Genomic DNA, 16995 nt, shown 5'->3' with positions numbered 1-16995 from the left:
AGTGGATCTTATGGACCCTTTTAATAAGATATGAAGTTGATCTTCATAATTAGGAAATTAATTGAGAGGCATTGATTTGATTTACCTTAAAAATTGTTTATATTGGAACTTTACCTGAGAACAGCAGTGACAGAAGATCTTAGTCTTTTATGTCTTTTCTCCCTCTTCTCGAAAGGGAGTGATTTCTTTCTGATTTATATGTGTAATTTATCTAAGGACCAGAAAATACACAGGGTTTTGATACTTTGTAGCAGTTTCCCAGCTGGAGTTATTTATCTGTCTTGGTCTAAAACTACCTTTTTTTTTTTTTAAATTTTATTTTTTTCCCTTTAAAAAGTAAAAGAAGGCAGGCAGAAGAAGGCTGAGCCTGTGTTAGTAGGACCTGTTTGTGTCTTTAAGAGTGTGGTCAGAGAACCTGCATTAGCCCTCAGGACAAACCTGGCTCAGAAACACCTGAGTAATCTGGTACAAATTCCCCCAGCATCAATGAAAGCAGAATTTGGCCACATGACTGAGGGATGATAAAGCACAGTTAAATATTCTTATTTGCTTCCGAAATTACCATGTCTTTCTCTTATACCCAGATTTCTCTGCATATAAGAGAAAGACAATTGGTTCTATTGAAGACTAGAACCAATTGTGAAGTTAGTATGCATAGTTCACATCCATGTGACCATTCTTCAGAAGGCTCTTTAAGGTCATTTGGATTTGAGGAATTAAAAACCATTCAGGAAAACAGATTGGTATCTCATTATCCAGCCTCCTTTTGCACCCACTGATCCTTCTCACCCCTTTATTCCTTTAAATATTAAAGGATCTGTTCCCCTATTGCTCAGGATTTCTTGATCCAAAGGATTAGATCCAGGGGAGAATGCTCAGAGATGCCATCTGGATAAATGGCTAAAATTTTAACTAATTCTTAGCGTTGAACTAGAATTTTTGGAGTAAACCAAGTCATCAAAAGCAGAGCCTTTTAGAGGGATCTGATAGTTTTATTAAAACTTTTGCTAGGGCATTTTGTGGGTTCAAACAGAACTTCTAGTGGGTGAGACATACCCACTTGTAACTAACTGAGAGCTTCCTGGATAGAGAGAAGCTTCCTGAGGTGTGGGAGAGCAAGCTGGACTAAAGCTTTATTTACCTTTTCTCCTATATTTCAGCAAATTTTTTACAAGAGTATGTAGTGACAGCACAGGGGGGGAATGGCTTTAAGCTGAAAGAGTGTAGAGTTAGATTAGATATTAGGAAGAAGTTCTTCCCTGTGAGGGTGGTGAGGCGCTGGAACAGGGTGCCCAGAGAAGCTGTGGCTGCCCCATCCCTGGCAGTGTTTAAGGCCGGGTTGGACGGGGCTTGGAGCAACCTGGTCTAGTGGAAGGTGTCCCTGCCCCTGTGACAGGGGGTTGGAACTGGATGAGCTTTAAGGCCCCTTCCAACCCAAACCATCCTGTGATTCCATGAAAAATCCCCCTGAATATCAGCTACAAGATGTTCTGAGGGAGACACTCAGCCTCTCCTGTGGGAACTGTCCTAATTTAATTATTTACATAAACAGGGAAATAACACATTTCAGCATGAGAAGAGAGAGGCCTAAATCAGAATCTGTGTGCTTGTGGTTTTAGAAGCTCATTTTGAAGTTGTAGAATTTGCAGAAGTTTCCAGAGAGAGAAAAATATTTTGGGGAACTGAGAGTCTTATTCTTGGGCTGAATGGGCCTTGGAAAACGCAGCTGGAGGTTAATGAAATGAGCTTGGCTCACTCTTTGTTGACACAGGAAAGAAGGTCTCCTAAGCATCTGAGTGGTTTAGGTCAGCCTTGGAAAATCCATTAGCATCCTAGATGAGGCCGGCTCCTACAGGGCAGGGATTATGGACCCTATCACAATCGAATGCTTTGCAGCCAAAGTCTCAGAGCTGCAGGACTGCAATGCTCAGCCTGGGTGGTAAATAGTTCCCAGTCTCCTGAAGTCAGTAGGACTCTCTCAAATCAGCCTAAAAGGATGGTCTCCAATAGGAATTACCTCAATGATTACAGATGGAGTCTGCACAGTGAATCCTGCAACTTGATGGTTACAGAGGACTGAAGTAGGCACCTAGCGTGCCCACTATTGATGCTGACACCACAGTGATATTAAACCTTCATGCCAGATGGGATGGAAATGCTTCGTGAAGCCACACAATCTGAATCTCCTTGGGACTCAGGGGATGATCTCGCAATGATCTTGCTTGCATGCAGATCACCTCTAGGCTGGATGCTAGGGCTTCTTTCCCCTTTTCTTTGTATTACTGGTAAAGATTTGTCCTATTGATAGTAGCAGAGAGGGGCTTTGTCATTGCATGTCAGTGTAACAGCAGGAAATACATACATCTCATGACTGAATAGCAGCATAAGATATCTCTGTGATTGGCTTTAGAGCTATGCCTGATGTATAGTTCCCTGATAGTGTGGCTGTCTTGGTTGTCCTTTGTCAGCATGGTTGAAGCTTTGGTAAACAGAGGGATCTTACTTTACTGGTAGAGGGTGCAGAGTTGTGTTGAAGTGACAGGAGATGGTAGTCAGCACATATTCTTTTCTCTGGCTATTTACCCATCCTTTTGCAGCCAAGGCAAAGCTGACAGCATGTAACAAACACATCAGAATCCTGCTTTCCATAGAGGAGCTTGACTTTCAGCAAATTCTCTGGAAAAGGTGGGTTTGCTGAATCAAGGACCAAATGAGGGCATTTTTTTCTGCCAGTGAATAATTCAAGCCTAAAGCTTTTTGGGTCCATCCCCAGGCACATTAAGTTCTCATCAAAATATTATTAAAAACTAGGAAGCTCTCCTTAGCCTGAAAGCTATCAGAGAGAAAGGATTAAACACCAGAGAAAGGAGCTTCAGGTGGCATTTAAGTCACAGTCAAAAGTGCAAAAGCTTTTGCTTTATAATAAACCAGTCCTCAGCAGATCCTAAGTAGACAAGTAATATTCATGTTTTCCTTAGTCAATGATTGCTTTACAGTTGCCTTTGTTGTGGAGGAGGAGATAGGTGTTTTGTTGCATAAAAGCCTACATGCGTTTCTGTTAATGGCGGGGGGCAAAATGCTCCCAACAGACAGAAGAGAGAGAAGGAAATGAAGGAACAAGCAAACAAACAACCACAGGACATGAAAGAACATTAGAAAAGCTTTATTTCCTGGCACCTGAGCCACTCCTCACTGGAGCTGATGGAAAGACTTGCTTCATTACAGCAGCCTTTGAATGTTGTTAGCTCTATGGGGAGCAGGCTGTGTTTGTTTTCTGTTTTTTTACTGCCATGTACGTTTAGAAGAAGCTTATTAATAACGACATCCCGCACCCATAAATTTATCCTCATGGTTTCAGATGGATGTAATTTTTTTCTGTTGTTTCTGCATGTGTGCACAATTTTGACTGCATGCAGTTAATAAACTGCTACATTGCATTCCAGATGTGACTTCTCTGCATTGGTTAAATGATTTTTCTAGATGTAGTTTGTATGCTAGTTGAAAACTATAAAGAATTTGGTAAGTACTTAGAATGACAGCTGCTACAAAAGTGTAAACTTCTTTTTCCATTGTTAAACTTTCTAGCTTTGCTATTCTGAATGAGTCCCCTAGCCCAACAAAAATGATTAGTGGGATAACTCTTACAAGCATCTTCCAGCTCTCAGTGCATTTTCTTTCCCTTATCTATCCACTTGTGCAGGGGAATAGTAGGAGATGGCAAGTAATTTAAACCGAAATCAGCCGCCCCTAAATGGCAAGTTCTTAGCATATAATTTCATTTATTTTTTTAGAAAGGGTTGGTTTTGCCACGTGTGCCTCTGCACTTGTTTTAGGTTTTCCCATTAATGTGATCCATCCAGCCCAAAAGATTAACCATCTATTTTATTTTATCTGATTTCTGTATCTGTCTTACCAAACCAAACCCCCAGTTTCCTTATCTGTTATAAATAAGCATAATACCTTGGAGCTAAGTTGGTTCACACTATCTGGGGAATTCATGTCTAGACACACCATCATGGGACCTTTGAGCCTTTGTGTGTGCAAAAGGCTGAGAACAGATGCCTCCTTTCCATAGATGAAGACAGCAAGGAAAATCCCTGTCCTTTTCACCACTGCCTGTTGATAAAGGAAAAGTGTCAGGAGTTTAAGTGTGTTGATAGACCCTTGAGACTGGAACCTTTTGTTTAGGAGTCCTGCCAACACTGCCAAACAGAAGAAGGTCTTTCCCTGTTCCTATGAGTTCTTGTATTGTCTTTTCTGATTTTACTTCCCTCCGTAGTAACCTGCTGTTTCCTAATAGTAGGGAACAAGGCTTGAGACTGAAACACAGGGTTTTCTTGGTTAGCCATTCAGGAAAAAAACAGATGCTCTTGATGTGGGTTGGCCTGGACATGTTCAGCGTTTCATAACACTTGAAAAGAAGACCCTATTAGGCAACAGCTGCTCTCAGCCAATGGTCTCAAAACAGCATCTGATAGAAGGCAGTTCCTCTTCATGCCATCATGATAATGCGAATTAATTGCAGTTGTTCATTCATTTGGTGGGAGACTCATTATTTTAAATACAAACAAGCCCAGACTTAATTATACTCTGAATTCCCAAAATGGTCATATGTTACAAGGCCACTTGCTGCCTATCTTGTTACCCTGCAGCTGCTGGCTGCACTTATAAGTGCTGGTTACAAGGACCTTCATGCTCAAAGAGGGTATTGCCATGCTCCAGTGTTGGTACATAACTAATCAGCGATGCCCCTCAGAATTCTGTTGGGGCTCAGAGCTCTGAATGTTGTTCATCAAGATGTCACATTTGCAGCCATCATGCCTCTCCGCTGTGGCCTGGCCAGTGAAGCTGGAACAGTGCTGGGAGTGCTGAGGTGCTATAGGCCAGCTGTCTCATTTGACTTAGAGCTGGGTCAAACTCCCAGAGACTACATCGCATCTGTTCTTGGCATCCCTCTGCATGCAAACTCTTGCATAGAGGCAACTCTATCCTACCACAGGACCACAGAGGTGACTGGCGTTCCAATTAGCATCATAAGGGGCAAGCAAGACTGTGGGTATCAGTCCCTCCTTTCAATGTGTTCCTTTTTCATCACTCCTGGCTAGACTCAGGCAGACAGTGCAGATGCGTCTTTTGCTTTACATGACAGAAACACCTGCAGTCCTGGAGAGCACCTATAGGTCCTACAGGACCTGTAGGAGTGGCAGTGCCCTGCCTGCTGTAGGACAAAAAGGAATTGCATAGGAGAATGGGGACATTTTAGGCAGTTGCTTAAATTCATTTAAAAGGTTTTTCCCTTCTTGCCTTTGACTCAGGTTGCTACAGCCTCACTGAGCTCATTCATCCTCATCTACAGTTTCTCAGCTGTACTCTCTCCTCTACAAGATGCAGGCTGTTTCTGGCTCTGCTGAATGTATGCTGCATGCAGCTTCATGGCCTAGTGCCACCTCATCTATTCTCTTGATTCCCACAGGCTAGTTATATTCTCTAGAGTATAGTTACTGTGTAAAAATGATGATTTCTACCATAAATCTGTTTCAAGCAATCGATCCTAGCACCATGGTGAGACTATGCTTTCAGGTGTGTTGTGAAGGCTGTATGTCCATTCTCTTTCAGTATGTTATTTTCAGTATATGCACCATGTGCAACAGCTGATCAGGAATGCAGAGCTAGAAGTATGTTCCTTGTTGATGCACTCAAACTCCTTTAGTTATGCTAGCACTTTAGTTTTTGCAAGGTGGTGAAAAAAGATGTCCCTGTGCAATGGCTTAATGGTTTATTCCAGATGTGTCTAAATACATATTTCATTGCATTGCCATGTTTCTCTTTCTTCTTAGGGTCTTTGGCTGCCCTAGAACAGCCTGCAAGCTTTGCCTAGGCAGATGTGCTGGTTTGTATCTAATGGCCTTATTCTGAAATTCTGATAAGCATCATCTACGCTATATTGTCTAGGCCTTATAAGAGCCAGCTTCTGTGAACACTGTAAAGATTCCCCTTAGGCTCTAAAGGCTTTGCTCCTAAAGGGCTCTGGGATTTGTGTTAGACTCCTCAGGCACCAATAAAAGCCCTTTGCATTCTCTCAGACACTCCAAGGGGAATACTGTAGAGCAGCTCAAATGGATACATGCCCCATGTGGATACCACCATATTTCTAGCAAGGCTAAGTGGACGTGGCAGTGGGTGGTTCAGCAGATGTTCAATGCTGAACTCTTCAAGCTCGGTTTGAAGACAAGAATTGAAGTAATTAGCATGTATTGTTTGAGGAATGTAATGTTGCCTCTGTTCATCTTCATTTTCATGGATCGGAGCACTACATGGTGCCTTTGGGAGGGTTCACTTAGGAAAAACTCCTAAGTGCCTTGAGTTATACTTCTGTGCATAGCCTGAATTGCCTCAATTACACCATTCAGCACAGCACAGAACCTATTATATTTGAGAGCTTTCTCTTAGGATCTACAATAACCAGCCCTTCACTTTATTTTGAAAGGTGCTCAGCCTGTTAGACTATCTCAGATGGTGTCTAGCATATGCCTATAGACCCAAAGCCCTCAGAAAATGCAGCACATTAATAGCATTGTCCTCTAGAAGGCAGGAGACTGCTGCTTCCATTGCTGGATGGCATTTAAAACCCTGTTTCCCAGCGGCTAGGCTGCTCCCCTGCCCACAGTAAAGCTTTAGAGGGAAGCACTAAGGCTTTGCTGAGCAGCAACACCTAGTTCTTAGGGCACATAGAGGAGGGAAGAGTAATGGGGTGCAGTCCTCGCTCCCAGGGCAGTTTGTACATTTTAACCAGGGACTGTTTAGTACAAAATGACACAGCTTAAGATGTTCAGAGGATCCTTCTGTATCCCATATTACTTGTTTCTTGATGAGTTTAAATCCCAGTGTGGATTTGACAGTTGCCTAGAAATAGCACCCGAACTGTCAGCTCCCATTTCTCCTGCAGGTTGGGCTTCAGCCACAGATGTCTGAACTGCTGTTTCCACTTGACTCTGCAGATGCCAGCTAGGTCATTTGCAGTTCTCACACAGAGTCCACAGAAGCAGCTGCAGCTATGGGAGACTTGGCTTTCTATCACAAGGTGCCGCTCAGTGGAAGCTGCAAGTACATGCAGCCTTCGATGAAGCTTCTGCCTGAAAGGGGGAACTGGTTTCTTGGTGGGCAATAAAAAGCTGTGCTTGCTATCCCAAGCGCTGGATTTCAGTCTGTGACAGGCACTGGCTGCCTTTGTGAGTTGAGAATAACCATGCCTTCAGGGACCTGACAGTGAAGAAAAGGTGAAGTGCTATGCTCATCAATGATAGTTGGACACTGTTCACAGGAGGTCTGCAAAGGTTAGAGAAGCCCTACGTGGGCTGAGGTGTTCCAGGCATTGCTGCCAGTATGTACTCCAAAGGGTTTCCCATCCCACTCTTATGCCTCAGATAAACTGTGACTAGCTGCTAAGCTTATATCTCAGGCTTGTATCTGGTATAGGCTTAGCCCTTCTGTGACTGTTCCTTTGAAGTTCCTCTCTGGTCAGTTACATATCAAAAGACTCAGCTATTTTCTTGTCCAATGTCAAGCTCAGGCTCCACGACAGATACGTTAAGTTTCCTGAAGGGATGGTAGCAGGACAATTTGGTATAATGGTCAGGACCAGCATTTCTGACCCATAACAGTTTATTATTTATTAACCCTGACAGAACAAGTACATGACCCATCACAGAGAAGTTTACTCCCTTCAAAAGAGAAAATCCCACTTTGGCAAGGAAGAAAAAACCCCTGTAAAATCCTAAACCCTAAAAACATCTTAAAAAGAGTTCTGTTGGTGGAAACAATGGGTGGTAAGAGGGTTCTGTGAGTTTATTGTTCCAGCGTGTGGTTTTCAGTTGAGAATTGCCCTAAAAAGCTGTGGTAGGTAGATTTTTCTGTGGCTGCATACACAATTGGAAAACACCCACTTCGTCTTGCTTGTGCTGTTTTATTTAAATTCCATTGGCTTAATCCCATTGCAGTCAGGTTTATTTAATGTTTCTTCATTATCTAAGTACTGCTGGATGCTCCAGCGCAATATGCTTTATGGTAAGGGTTAGGTGAAGGCTGTAGCGTTAGCAGCATTCCCCACCATTGCCCTTTCGCTCTTGTTGAGCATTCTGTTTTGCTGTGGAATAGTAATGAGTCTTCACTGACAAGAGGCGAGGACAAGCATGACTGAGGAAAGGGAAACCGCTTTGACTTCATCATTATCTTTAAGCTCCACAAACTGCTCTTTCCTGATTGATGACCTGATGCCCACTCATCTCTGTTCTTTTTCTAGCTCTGTCTTGCCTCACTGATTCATTCTGGGAGAAGAAGCTCCCATATACAAAAGGCATACATCTCAGCATTGCTGCTTCCACATTGGGAAGTGCTATTTCAGTTGCTATGGGATTTGCTTAGAAAAGCAAGTCAACTCTTAAAAATGGTATTTCCATTTCAGGCAGTTTTATCTTGTTCTTATCTGTTGTTTCAGCTAATTTTCTGAGGAATCGTACCTTGGTTTTGTTTTTCTATTAATATGGGAGGGAAGCCTTTATTGAGACTTAAGACTGCTTGAGAACTAAACTTGCATGCACGCATACATCACAAGGAGCCCAAACTGAGCCAGTATGTTGCTAAGTTCCTGGAGAGGAAGAAAGAGAACCGCTACAAAACCTAGAGACAATTGTGCTGCACTTTTTGAGTTTGGCCCAGGTTCAGTGTTCAAGTAGAACATATTGAATACAATTTAAAAAATCCAGCAGTATTCTTGTGAAAATGGTCAGATGTGTCTGGTGAGAAAATCAAATGGATCAGCAAATTTTCCATGAATGAGGACAGTCTTAAATGCAGGTGGAGAGGTCATCTGCTTGTAAGTTCAGGCAACAGCTCTAGCAATGGAAACCAGGAATCTGGATGGAGATAAAGAATTGCTAATAAAGTAATTGTTCCCACATTAAAAATTTAGAAAATACAGATTCATATAGCTGTATCTGAAGTTAAGTAGAATGCAGCACTGGTAAGAAGTGAAATAAAAATCCTTGGGGTGTATTAGGCAACAACAGTCTATGCTTGCAAGTAATTTTAGCAGCTAAATGGCTCAGCTCATTCTCTGATACCTAATGATAATGTCTTCAATTTCACACATTGATTTTTAAACAATGCATGTCAAAATAAAGTGAGTTCCGTAGTCAGCTTAGCACAGTCACAGATTTGCTGCCTTCTCCTCACCTCATTGGAAACTCCACACTTTTGGACCAAGCTAATTCCATTATCCTCAAGGTGACTGATGGAATGGGGCTTAGATCGCTCTGCCCAGGACACACATATGAAGAACCAGCTGGTGTTCAGCCATTAGAACTATAATGCAGCACAGCCCGTTCTCTAGCAACTGCTCCAGACGTGCTCCTTGAAAATCTCTCGAAACCTCTTAAGTACTGCATTTCCCTTGTCAGCAACAGACATCTTGCCAAATAATCTCCTTACTGGATTACAGGCAAACACCCTCTTAGTTTTTGCAGTAATTAGTATTAAGGGTAGTTTTAGATGGGAAGAGGGTGGGAGGATGAGCAGAGGAATTTAGTATTGGCAGAAGGTGCAGTATCGACAACCCTGGAAGCACTAATTCATGTAAATTGTGGGACAAGGTCTGTGGGGAGGAGTTTGTCCCTGCCTATCTTGTTCCATGGGAGACAGCGCTGGGAGGGAAGGAGAATTTGGGTATTATGACTAGTGTACCTGCCACAGTCTTCAGGCTCTAGTATGCTGGTGTGGGGCCACTCCAACATTATATTTACTAAAGACAAGCTCTTGAGGCACCCCAGTTGATCAGGTCCATGTGCATTTTCTGTGTCTGATAAGGGAAATAGTAAAATGGAAACTTTCTGTATGTGACCTAAGCCAGATACAGCTATTAAAATCTGGCACCTGAATGTATGCGTGGTCAAATGCTACAGAAGAAAGGGTCTGGTGTACACAGCAAGTTGCCTTATTGTGCTGAATATGATATGACCTTGGAAGACAGCATCTGTGCTAGCAGAGCATAATCCAAATATGCCAGGAGAATCTACAATGAAATACAGCCCCAGTGAGAAGCTAATATTTTTGTTTGTTGCTTTCTTTCCCACATTTAGGAAATACCATATGAGGAGAAATTAAAGGGTGATGCGCTAGGACAGGAAAAGGACCCCTAGATACTGTAACTTGACTGACCCAATGTGTCAGCCCAAGAAAGAAAAGTGAACAGCAACAACAGCTTCTCAGGCATCTCCATCCACCTAGTCAGGCTCAGCTTCTGGGATCCTCAAGGTCTGGCCAGCAACAGCCTAAATATTTTTCCAAAATTTTTGGTCTGCTTGGAAAATGGGTGTCACTGTGTTGGTTGAGAAGCACCAGTAGGCCTGTCCATATACCCATGGACTGCCTGGAGAACAGAATGGCCAAAGCCATTGAGGGCCATGAATGTTTTCCCTGTTCTCTGCTATGATGCTGACAAGGGTTATGGCTAGCAGGGCTCTTTGTGCTTGTCGAGCAGTTGTGTAGTCACTTGCACATGTGCAGTTGTTTCTGATTGCATAAGGTGCTCCCTACATTTCAAATAGCTCTCTTCTGAGCAACAGGGAATTCACTCTGCTGAGGTAGTGGTGCAGATGGGGATGGCATTGCCACTATGCATGTATTGTGGTACTATTAACCATGCTCCTTTTTGGTTTGCTCCACAGATACTATGTGGGAAAGAGATCCCCCGCTGGGTGAACCGCCTGGCCTACTTCAGCTCGTGCATCCCCTTCCTCCAGAGCTGCCTCCCCAAGGAGTGGCTGACCCCAGCAGCCCTGCAGAGCCACATCAGCCTCGGCCTCCATAAGGAGGAGCAGGGGGACACAACGGATGAGGAGTCCCCCTCCACCTCCACAGCCCCCTCAGCCTCAGGCACATCGAGAACCTGTAGACATACCCGGGTCTAAACTGTGCCCAGTATGCCCTCAAATAACACCCTCCTTTCTCTTGTACTATTTCTTTCTCATACCCTTTTGCACACCTTGGTTTCTCTCTTCTTCAATGGACAATATAGGAGTGGGAAGACCCTTTCTATTATGGAGGTGAAGGGCTGCCTTCCAAGGGCTGCCACTACAGTTGCTCAGCAAAATGACTGTGAACCCCAGTGCTGAACTGAGGAGCATGGCAACTAAACTGGATTCTCCTCCCAGGGTCCCTTGATCATGCTTGGTGATCCACAGAGAACTGCTGGCTCTCTCGGGCATAAAGGCATGCCTATGGGCAAGGGGGCACCATACTGTGATGTTCCTTCTCTGGAACCGTTTTATCTTTTTATCTCTTCCCCCACCCATGTGAGCCCAGCAGCCTCTTCCCTATTTTGGCTGGGCTTGCCATTCCCCTATGACAAATCTCCTGCCCACACCCAGTGTAGGAAGCAGAGCCAGAACTCAACCTGCTCATCTCTTAGACCAGCAACAAGCTCCACTCAGCCTCATCCCTTTTGTAATTATCAGGTTTCTAACTCATGTGAAGGACAAATGAAAGGTGCTGCTGTTCTACAACCACCAGTTTTCAGTACTCAAATTTAAGAGCTCGAATGACTGTCCTGCTCTTGAAAATAATAAGAACCTAGAAAATGAATGTGTTACCATGGCTTTTCTTTGGGTTCAAAAAGAAGATGGGGCTAGTGCTTAGAGGCAGCTACTAAATATTTGCAGAGATGACTGTTGACCATATTGGTGCTTTCTGGCACAGACCGCTCTCAGTTCCCCTAATTCTAGGCAGAATTTTTCCCCCGATTCCCTGGGGAATCTCTCTTCTAGCTGACATATGCTGGCTGTCTTTGGGCCAGAGTTGGAGAGAATATCTGTTGGGAAGGTATTTCCTTCAGCTTTTCTTCCTGCACTCACAGACCTAAAACTTGGCTCCAGAGCCACCCTTCCCTAGTCTATTTTCGAGCCAACCCAAGAAGATAAAATATAAGCGGTGAACCCAAAGAATGTCAACTGTTTCCTTCTCCTCCCTTCTTGGAGGTGGAGGGGAAAACTTAGGGGCACATCTGGAAAGCATGGATGACCCTTCCAATGCATGGGCCACCATGGTGCTTTCCATATGTGCACTATTTCGGTGGTATAGAGAATGGGCACAGCTCCCTCACTGGCCTTTCCAGGCTGGCTCTTGACAAGAATCTGGTCCTTGAATATATTTATGCTCACTCTGACAGCTGATGAGAAAGCAGAGGAGGAGGAAAGGACAAGTACCCAAACTCTTCCACTCAATTACCTCACTAGGAGTTCTAGTCACAAGATGGATGATAGAATCAAAGAGGAAATCCAGGCCCCGTTCTCTCCCTTGCAAATCCCCTTGGCTACACAAAGGAGGATGAAAAAGAAACAGGCACAGTGTTGAAAGGGGGTTGCCATTTTAGAAATGCTGTTCTCAACAGCAACTACCAAGTCAGGACTTCCATCCTCCACCCAGAAAGAACTGCAAGCCCTTAAAATGGGTGGTTGTTTCCTTTTATTGGTCGCAATAGCATGCTAAGTCCAACCAGCTGTTTCTTTAGCTCAGGTATACAGAAATGTGTGCTTTCAGAGCTGAAGGTCTTGGCTATGATGCACATCATGTCTGCACAGAAAGTGCTTAATGGTTGTTGCATGTTCACACTCTTAGTGAAGCAGAAGGCTTTGGAGAGATGTATTGGATGGAAATATAACTCACAGGATGGCCTCACACCACTGCCTCCTGAAGTGATGCATGTTTGGGCAACAAAACCTTTACAATATGCCTCTCATTTTCATTCTCTGAACAAATTGCTGCAAGTTCTGTACTGAACTAAAGTCATGTTCTTTATTAACCTTGGTTATTCATAGCCAATACTGAATTGTGAGCATTTCTGCAGCTCCTGGTATCCAGTCCAGCACCAATCTTGATTACCCTGGCTTGTCCAGGGATATTTAATAAGATTTCCATCCTGTTCTCCATCCCCTGCCCGGAAACCACATTACACAATGTACTGTTGCACTCTCTATTCCCTGAAGTCATGGTCATTGCTGACTAAACCAGCAGTGCAGGCTTCATTTGTCTGAAGTTCCCAGGGTGCCTGCCAATAGCCAGCAGCACATTATGTGCAGTGAATTTTAACATCTCTTTTTAGGTCCTTCCCTGGAGGAAAGTGAGAAGAGCTTCCCCAGAGCTTTTGTCCAGGCCAAGGAAACTGCATTCAGAAATGGCCAGTTCCTGATGTGACAAAAGCCAGCCAGCCATCACCCTGAGCTCCAGATAAAGCACTATGTACACATCTAGGAGAGAACTAGGGCTCCAGGGGCATGTTTCACATGGAAAACCATCTCACAGTATTTCACAAAGTAAAAAATGCTTAACTAACTGTATGGTAACCTGGACAAGAAAGCTACGTTCAGCCTCCTTGGGGACATCCCAATTGAAGTATTGGGAAGAATGTATGGGGCAAGCTGGCAATGTCATAAACCCCAGATGTTTGTTCATCTACTGTTATGTTTGTCCGTCTGTTTATGGTAGTAGGGGTCACATCAAGGAGGCATCAAACCTCTGTTGTAATCAAAACCAGAATATATTCCAATCTTCAAAAGCATTTCTCCCCACTCCTCTCTGTTCAAAGTGACCAACCAACAATGACAAGAACAAAGGGACACTGTGGAAATAAAATATGTATTGATGATAGCTTTACCTCTGTAATTTAACAGCATTTTAGATTATTAAACATGAAGACATTTTAAAAGCTTAACTTACCATTCATCTCTGGCACAGCATGTTTGTTTTAGGCACTTTTCTTACACTTCCAATTATTACAAAATTATTGTTGTTATGTGATTATATCATATTTGTATGATGTTACACATTTGCTTTCTCTTGCTGTTTTTGAGCATGACACGATGGGAAAATTTTAGATACCAACAGTTATCAATGAAAACAAAAGAGCAGTTTATGAACATTAACAAGAGCACCCCATGGCACTGGCACAAATTCTTAACCCTTTTTCTTACTATCAGGACTTTTGGTGCCCTTTTGAAAGTTAGAATGAGAGGGCACCAACTCTGCACATGGGCATCAGCAGCTGTGGGTTATGTCTCTAGCACAGACCTAACAATTCTCATGTGGGACAGTAAGACTGAAGGTGAGCTTAGCCTTAATGCCGGAATACAAATACAATACAAACTGTTTGTAGGGAAAGTTAGGGTGAGACGAAGGAGGTGAGAACCTCTCTTCTGAGCACATCTGTATAGAATCATAGAATCACAGAATGGGTTGGGTTGGAAAGGACCTTAAGATTGTCTAGTTCCAACCTCCCTGCCATGGGCAGGGATGCCTCACACTAGACCATGCCGCCCAAGGCTCTGTCCAACCTGGCCTTGAACACTGCCAGGGATGGAGCATTCACAACTTCTTTCTATAATAGCAACTCTCAATTTCAGGCCATTATTCTTGGTCTCCTCTTCCTGAGTCTGTGATTTGAGGTCTGTATCTCTCAAAGTTTTAAAAGGGACAGTTGTGCTTTCAGAAGCCCTGGGTGAGCAGGTTCCCCAGCACTGAGCCTGTGCTCTGTGATGAGTTTACTCTAGCCTCAGCACAGCATGGGGATGGACACATACCTATTCTCTTGCTCCCAGTGCTCCCAGCTGAGGGTTTGTGTTACTGGAATTCAGATCCATGTTGCCTTCATGTTGCTGATGTACCCAAGCAGCAGTCACTTCCTGCTTCTATATTCTTCAGTTCTGCTTATTTGTCTCAACCCTGGAGAGGCTCTCAGAACAAGTTAGTGGCCACTGGATTGCAATAATGTTAGCTTATGCTCTCATTATACGTGTTTGATTTTCTTCTCATTTTAATTTGTATGTAAGTGGTGGCTTAAAGTAAAGTACCTCCACCAATTCCTCAATGTGATTAATAGAGAAAACCAAAACAAGTTATCATCAGTGTTTCATTTTCAAATGGTTTTAAATTACGGAGCTGAGGCAGCTGGTGCCCTGTTCCACTTTGTCCCTGCTCTGCTCCCCAACAGGCAATGATTTGGGTTGTGCAAAGGCTGTAGTGACTCGGGAAGTATTTAAAAGCCTTTCTTTCTCTCAGCTATTGCCACAGGCTACCTAAACATGGTAGAGTCTTCAGCTATAGTAATACAAGAAAACAACGCATCCCATGCCTGCAGAATGTGCTCTTACCTCTAGCATGTCAGTGCTCCACTATGGCGTATTAAGACACGGACTCAGATCAGTGAGAATGCTGAGACAAACTTTATTTTGGGCAAGCCCTATTTATACACAATCTCTCCGCCCAGAACCTCCCCTGGGGTTTTCCAGGGGCTTTCCGCAGGGACTTTCCACAGCACGTTGCTTATCTGTGCCTGAGGCTATCACGTGCAGTCCACGCACCGCCGCGTCAGCTTCATGAGCAGTCCATGCACTCCACTGATTCGTCTGGGTATTCACGACTCAGCCCTATGGCCTAGCCTGGCCTACTGAGCCCAGGGCTTGTTCAGTATCAAGGTCTCGCTGCTTCTGTTCAATGGACTGCTCAAGCTTGTCATGCTGATGCCACCTCTTCCCACATCTCCCCCTTCTTTGTTTTGCACATTCACCACCATCACCTGTTTAAGAGCTTGATCAATAAGAGATTGTATAAGTTTGATTACACAGGGGATACATATTAACAAGCTAAGAAATATTAATAAGTGCTCCTACTAAAATTAATTTTTTGGTCCACAACCCTAATCCAGCAAATGAACCTGAAGAACGATTCCAATCATCCTCAACCTGAAGTTTCTCTATAAGTTGTTTAAGAAGTTGTATACTTTGATGAACCGATTCAGAGTGATCTGAAAGGTTCATACAACACATGCCGTCAAAATCCTCACATCCATAACCATAAGCAAGGAGGAGGAAATCTGTGGCCGCTCGATTCTATAGGGTTGCATGTCTTATGGAGTCTACATCAAGGAGGAGACCGGAAAGGGCATCAGAGGTAGCATTTGTTTGTTTTGCTAGCCAACAACCTAATTTATTTAAAGCTGCCAGAGCTTGCGCAGCGGCTACCCCTGGGGTAAGAAAAGATGCTGTAATTATACTGGTGGGGTTCCAAAATGTGACATCATCAGAACAGTCAGAATTAAAAGCATGAGTGGTCCTTTTTAATCTGTGGAGATGATGGGCTCTAGTATGATTCAATATCACAGAGATATTTGGAGACAATATTGCCAGTCTTCCCAGGCTACAGGGGCCTCCTCGTATATGTGACGGAATGCCAGGCCATGCCCGATCTCCTCAGATTAAAAAGATGCCTTGAGGGAGTGATACTGGTGTGTTAGAAGATTTAGATATATTAGTAGATGTATAGCTACACCACACAGATTCATTTCAATAGACAGATAAAGATGAATTAACATTCTGAACTAACGATTGGTTTTGCCCTGCATAATTGAAAAATAAACACATATCTACTTTCACAGATCCTAACAAATCAACTTCTTGAGGCTCTAAAAAGGTTGTCAGCCGATGCGCCATCTAGCATCCCAGGTGTCCACAGGTTGTCCACCTCCCATGGATGTGTTGTTGAGACATGTCCATTTGTCCAATGGCAATCCCACCAGACACGTGCTAAACGGGTTCATAGGTGTTGCAACAGACAGACACACAGTGTCTTGTCCGGTCGCATTAGCCAATGTCACCCAGATGTTTTCTTTCGGCTGGTTGGGGATCCATGGCATGGTCAGTCCTTCTGCGATGAGGAGGCAGAGGACAAGGCTGGATGGACCCATCATGCAGGAACCCAACGAGGTCCTTTATCTGTGGAAACACAAGCACAGCCTCGTCCCCAGGTTGTTAAAGGGAATGGGCCTTCCCATTCTTGAGTTTCACAATCACAAATTTTAACACAGGCTTTTCCTGTTTTGACATCCTGAGAGCCACCAAAATGGCGTTCTATAGGAGACCTATCATTTTCAATGCGGTTCAAAAAATTAAG

The 16995-nt window shown here is 43.6% G+C and overlaps 1 protein-coding gene across 3 annotated transcripts in view; it reads left to right on the top strand.

Moving 5' to 3' along the window:
- Nucleotides 1-12195, top strand: part of LOC115606182 (deubiquitinase DESI2-like) — a 57516-nt gene extending 45321 nt beyond the window's left edge. For all 3 annotated transcript variants that reach the window (XM_030481644.1, XM_030481646.1, XM_030481645.1), the window contains one exon: nt 10722-12195. In XM_030481644.1, the coding sequence (XP_030337504.1) occupies nt 10722-10964 (243 nt within the window). In that variant the 3' untranslated portion in view covers nt 10965-12195. The remainder of the gene's footprint in view (nt 1-10721) is intronic.
- Nucleotides 12196-16995: the final 4800 nt, after the last annotated feature.

This window comes from Strigops habroptila, chromosome 4 (assembly GCF_004027225.2).
Source record: "Strigops habroptila isolate Jane chromosome 4, bStrHab1.2.pri, whole genome shotgun sequence".
NCBI classification, from domain to species: Eukaryota; Metazoa; Chordata; class Aves; order Psittaciformes; family Psittacidae; genus Strigops; species Strigops habroptila.
The sequence above is the reverse complement of the archived record's forward strand: the minus strand, read 5'-3'. Positions and strand labels throughout refer to the sequence as shown.